The sequence below is a fragment of the Hemitrygon akajei genome, chromosome 11, assembly GCF_048418815.1.
Source record: "Hemitrygon akajei chromosome 11, sHemAka1.3, whole genome shotgun sequence".
Classification (NCBI taxonomy): domain Eukaryota; kingdom Metazoa; phylum Chordata; class Chondrichthyes; order Myliobatiformes; family Dasyatidae; genus Hemitrygon; species Hemitrygon akajei.
This window is the reverse complement of record NC_133134.1, coordinates 84,485,010-84,490,278: the sequence shown is the minus strand read 5'-3', so window position 1 is coordinate 84,490,278 and position 5,269 is coordinate 84,485,010. Positions and strand designations below refer to the sequence as shown.

The window sequence follows — 5,269 nt, the reverse complement described above, 5'->3', positions numbered from 1 at the left end:
ATGCCCGTGATGCTGCTCAGAGTTTTTGATTGCACCTATATACGTGTATTTTTGCAAATGACAATAAAAATCTGATGACTGAAGTAAACTTGCTTTAAGGTCATTTACAATAGACATTACATTGGCTGATGTCTTAATATCTCATGATGATATGAAGCAACAGTCAATGGAAAAGACAAGAGCAAGCAGAAAATCTGTGACCAGGTACACAAGACAGGAATATCCAATAATTTTTAAAATATTTCAGATTTATTTAAAACAATGACAAGTACAAAATAATACCTTTAGGCTTAGAAAAATACAAATACCTTTTGGCAAAATGCATACACAAGCCAAGTAGAAAAATCAGGAAGTTTAAATAAAATCTTATCAAAATACTTAAACAGCAGTAGATTGCTAAGGAGTCAATCAGTAGACCCAATGGCCCAGGTCAGACCACAGGCTAAGAGAACCTTAAACAGTGGTCTTTGTACAAAAAACACAAACAGAACAATGAAGCAACTGCATTGAAATGTTTTCAATACCATAGATGGAAGCTGGTCAGTGAAGGTTGCCCAGCACTGAACCCCCAAGTCAGAAAGTTCCCAGTCAATAGAAGCCAAAGGTTTCTCTAAACAGTATGAAGTTAAGAGCAACAGTCGACTGGAGGAACTCAGGTCTAGCAGCATTTGTAGCAGGGAGGATGGAAAGGAATTGTTGGATATTTGGGTCAGGTGTTGCTACTTCAGTGAGTTCTCCCAGCAGGTTGTTTATTGCTCCAGATTCCAGCATCTGTGGTCTTTGTCCATTTCTGGGAAGGAGCTGGAATTCTGCGACACTAGCTAGAACACAGGAGTGGGGGCTCTGGGTCAGAATGACCATTTTGGAGTGAAAAGAATACAAACTTTGGCAGCAGTTCCTGGATTGGAAACCACTCAGGAGTGTCTTTGCATTGTTAATACATCCCTCATGCCCATTTCAATTAAGGATGGATTTGGATACAAATGCCCACCTATCCTGGAAGGGTACAGGAGGAGCAAGTTACTGGCAGTCTCTGCTGTCATGCCTCAGACTTGGCATCAAGATGTGGCGCAGGCCATCAATGAAATACCTGCATTGCCCCCTGAATTAAGGCAAAGGTTTTTAATTAACACCTCAAAGTGAAACAACCCAAGCAGAACATATTTGCAACACACATGATCAATAACTACTGTGTGCAGTTGGCTCCTCTCACATACAAAGAGAAGCTCAAAATTTTCCTAGAATCCCGACGCAACCTCGAATCGAACACTTGACGATCGCTGATATCATCTGGCAGAGTGACTGGATTTAACCGTGGTGAGGACCTGACGCCTCTCCATCCTCACTGGCACTGTTCTGCTCCCTCCACTTTTCCTTTAGGGTCTTTCGCCCAGCACCTCGTTACCACCGAACAATTTAAATGCAAGTCCCAGTTAATTTTGGATGTCCTTGCTGTATTGGCATCTTCACTGCACTACGGCCTCACTGTTCCCATTCTCGTCCATCTGCCAAAGACAAAAGGTAGGAGATGTGTCACATTCCCGCCGGGATTAAATTGCTGAGAGACTATCTGGATCGTGCGGATGCTGATGCTTACCTCGCTGTAGGCTGGTGGGGATGGGAAGCTGAAGTCAGACTTCATGAAGATGGGGCTCTGTGGGACATTGTCATACTCCTCCAGCAGGGGTGTGGTGGGGCACTCCATTCGGTGGTTGTCCCCAAAGGGAGACACTGAAAGATAAAGATAAAGATTAGGATCTGGAATGTTAACCGGCCTCAAATGATGAGAAACGCAGCCGGTGAGGCGAGCTACTACTTACTTGTCATGGACTCTGGGAACTCCATGTGGGGCCAGCTCATGCTGCTGTAGCTCATGCTGCTGCTGCTCATGCTGCAGTTGCTGGCCATGCTGGACGAGCGGCTGTCCATGCCGCTGTATGGAATGGTACCGATGACTAGGGGCAGCTCCAGGGTTAGCTTCTTGCTTCCAGGAATGTGGACGTAGATCTATGTAGGAGGGAAACAGAACACTGCCATCAGTTGCCAGGGAAAGCCAGAAGTCCTACAAATAGGCTGGTACAGGTCAATTTTAGTCCACTAACTATTCACGCTGCTTCCCCATTACTGCAGACTTGTGCAGACCCTTAGGTGATGCAAAATGCTTGGTGGTTTAAAATTTCTCCCAAATCTGTCCTCCATATTTATCACCCAACTAAAAATGTCAGAGGCAGGTTCTTTTAACAGAACCTGCCATGGAAACTGCTACCAGAGACACAGACACGTTGCGGACATTTACGAGACTCTTAGACAGACACATGGGACGGGAGAAAAGGTCTGCACCAAGTTGTGGGCTGAAGTGCCTGTACTGTCCAAGTCCTACTCCTCACTAACCCCCTCAGCATTTCCATTCTCGGTAGGCCATACTCACCAGCAGTGAGTACTCCAGGCGGATAATGCTAGAGTTGACCGATGGCTTCACTGTGGGGACCCGGAGGCTCTTTGCGCACCAGGAGTCCGACATGCCTGAGATGATGTGGTTCCCTCGCACGCTGCTCAGCTTCTCCTTTACCACCTTAGTGTTGCCATTCACCTGGTAGGTCTGCTTGGCCAGAATGGCAGCCTTGGGTACAACGATCCTCGAGCAGTTGTTCTGGAACTGCGCGTTGATGCAGATGTCATCTCCTGCACACATGGGAGTGGGGGAGAGGGTAAGAGCATCCATTAGTAACAGTCAGACAATATTTGGAGTGAATGGTGCTCTAAAGCAAGGCAGGACAAGATGGATACCTTGGCAGTAGCCTTTCCGGTCAATCTTTGCTGCAATGCACACGTAGCCATCAGAAAGGAAGAAGCAAGTCAGATTCTTCTTGTTGGAACCACCAACTGGAGACTGAAAGAACAGAGGAGTAAGTTAGCAGATCATAACATTTACTACACAATCTAGCTTTCAGTTTTATTTGGACTTGTGCTTCTAGCTGAACTACACCATTAGTCACCTCAAACAAGACTCAACTGACATAATCCAAGAGTATCTCCCTACATCTGTTTACTCAGTGAGCCCAGCTTCACACTTATCTGATGCTCACCAGTAAATTTGGTGTGTTCACATCGATGGGGTCGACCACCTCAAAGTTTTTGGTGGCTTGCAGGGTCGGGAGCTTTTCCTGGTCAACGTAGGCTGTGACCAAGTAGCACACACTGCCATATTTCCCTTTGAATGATGGAGGGAGGTGCCTGTCAAGAGAAGAAAATGTTTCATGAGCCATGGCAGAGAGCAGGTTGAATTACAGCAAACATAAAATTCTCATCTAACCCAGATCCAGGCAAAGTTATACTCACCCTTCAGGCAACTGGAAGTTAAAGCTGTACTCGTACACTTTGTTTGGTTGTAGAAGCTTAGAGGTACACAAATCTGTTCAAAGGAAAGATGATCATCAGTACCTCTGCTAAAACCCTGACTCAGTTCAACAAGCTGACAAACCCAACCTGTCTACAACAGTGACCATTCAATCTATTTAGCTGTAAATCCCAACCTTCTTTAAAAAGATAGCAAATATTTACCCTCTGCACTTAAATTACTCCATCTCCAGGCCAACCACCAATCACTTTGTCCAACCTCCTCATCACTAAGCCAACCACCAATCCCCTTACCCAAACTCCCCGTTATCAGGGCAACTACCAATCCCCTTGCCCAAACTCCTCATTACTATGGCAACCACCAATCCCCTTGCCCAAACTTCTCATTACTATGGCAACCACCAATCCCCTTGCCCAAACTTCTCATTACTATGGCAACCACCAATCCCCTTACCCAAACTCCTTATTACTATGGCAACCACCAATCCCCTTGCCCAAACTTCTCATTACTATGGCAACCACCAATCCCCTTACCCAAACTCCCCCAGTTATCAGGGCAACCACCAATCTCCTTACCCAAACTCCTCATTACTATGGCAACCACCAATCCCCTTACCCAAACTCCTCATTACTATGGCAACTACCAATCCCCTTTCCCCAGCTCCGCCCGTAACCAGGACAGCCACCAATGCCTTGCTCCAATTTCCCGTCATCGGGAAAACGACCAATCCCCTGGCCCCAATTCACACGGTCACCAAGGCAACCACCAATCCCCTTGTCCCAACTACCCCGACTTGGTCGCTTACCTGAATGCCGCTCCTCGCCGTCGGCCTGCAGCGTGTCGTTGTACTGCAGGTACTCCTGCTGCTGCCGCAGCGGCTGCGAGCCTTTGCTCAATTCGGCCCGGGCGTAACCCAGAGCCGAGATCCGCACCGAGGTGACCCACAGCGAGTGAGCCGCCTGCAGCACCACCTTGCCCAACACCTTGTCGCCGGCCGAGTAGTTGCTCTGCGATCCACTGAACTGCACCTCGAAAGTCTGCAGAGAGTTTTTGTTGACTCCCATTTCGGCGTCCAGCTTGTCAGTGAGTGTAATGGGCTATTGTCTGGGGAAGGATAGTTGTAAACTAGTAACGTTAACAAACGACCGTCTAGTTGGCTCGCCGTGTCCCTCTGAGGAAACAACAGCCCCGCCGTCCTATTTATAACCTCTCCGCCTGTGGGTCTCCGCCCACCAATGGCTGCCCGCGTGCTCACAGCTCGAGCACACCGCGTGCTCTGCTCTCCCATTGGCCACCGCCACTTGTTTACCACATCCCCGGCCAATCAGCGCGCCGGGCCCGCGCGTGAACAGGAGCTGATCGCAGGCCTGCAGCACGGGAACAGGCGGGGGTGGCCAGAGCGACGGGGCGGCCGGCCAATCGGCTGAGGAACAGGTCGGTGCGGGTGCCTGTCATTGGACGAGTCAGGGGCGGGGGTGGGGATAGCGATGGGACATGCCGTCACCCTGTTGAAATAGTGGAAGGAGGGGAATTTTGTTGAGATAATGAACTTTGTAGTGGTGGGGGGGATGGGGTGAGGGAAATAGAGTGGGATTGAGGGGAGAGTGTGAGGGGAATAGAGTGGGAATGGGGAAGGGTGAGGGGAATAGAGTGGGACCGAGGGGAAGGGAATAGAGTGGGACCGAGGGGAGAGGGTGAGGGGGAATAGAGTGGGACTGAGGGGAGGGGTGAGGGAGAATAGAGTGGGACTGAGGGAGGGGTGAGGGGAATAGAGTGGGACTGAGGGGAAGGGAGGGGGTGAGGGGAATAGAGTGGGACTGAGGGGGAATAGAGTAGGACTGAGGGGGAGGGAATAGAGTGGGACTGAGGGGAAATAGAGTGGGCCTGAGGGGGAGGGAATAGAGTAGGACT

At 49.2% G+C, this 5,269-nt stretch overlaps 1 protein-coding gene across 1 annotated transcript; it reads right to left on the bottom strand.

Moving 5' to 3' along the window:
• Positions 1-227: 227 nt before the first annotated feature.
• On the bottom strand, positions 228-4,559 carry LOC140735789 (thioredoxin-interacting protein-like). The gene is made up of 8 exons (XM_073061269.1): positions 4,164-4,559; positions 3,340-3,412; positions 3,087-3,234; positions 2,788-2,890; positions 2,429-2,682; positions 1,821-2,007; positions 1,598-1,731; positions 228-1,505 (listed from the first exon to the last, which is right to left on the bottom strand). The coding sequence occupies exons 1-8, from the start codon at positions 4,420-4,422 to the stop codon at positions 1,467-1,469; spliced, it is 1,197 nt and encodes a 398-aa protein (XP_072917370.1). The 5' UTR covers positions 4,423-4,559; the 3' UTR covers positions 228-1,466.
• Between the last annotated feature and the right edge of the window lie 710 nt (positions 4,560-5,269).

Bases quoted from the DNA above. Each gene is read 5' to 3' on its own strand.
- LOC140735789 (XM_073061269.1), bottom strand. From the start codon at position 4,422: ATGGGAGTCAACAAAAACTCTCTGCAGACTTTCGAGGTGCAGTTCAGT. The intron at 3,413-4,163 runs GTAAGCGACCAA...TCCTTTGAACAG, and splicing joins CGGCGAGGAGCGGCATTCAG to ATTTGTGTACCTCTAAGCTT. The intron at 2,008-2,428 runs GTGAGTATGGCC...CCTCCTACATAG, and splicing joins GCCTGGAGTACTCACTGCTG to ATCTACGTCCACATTCCTGG.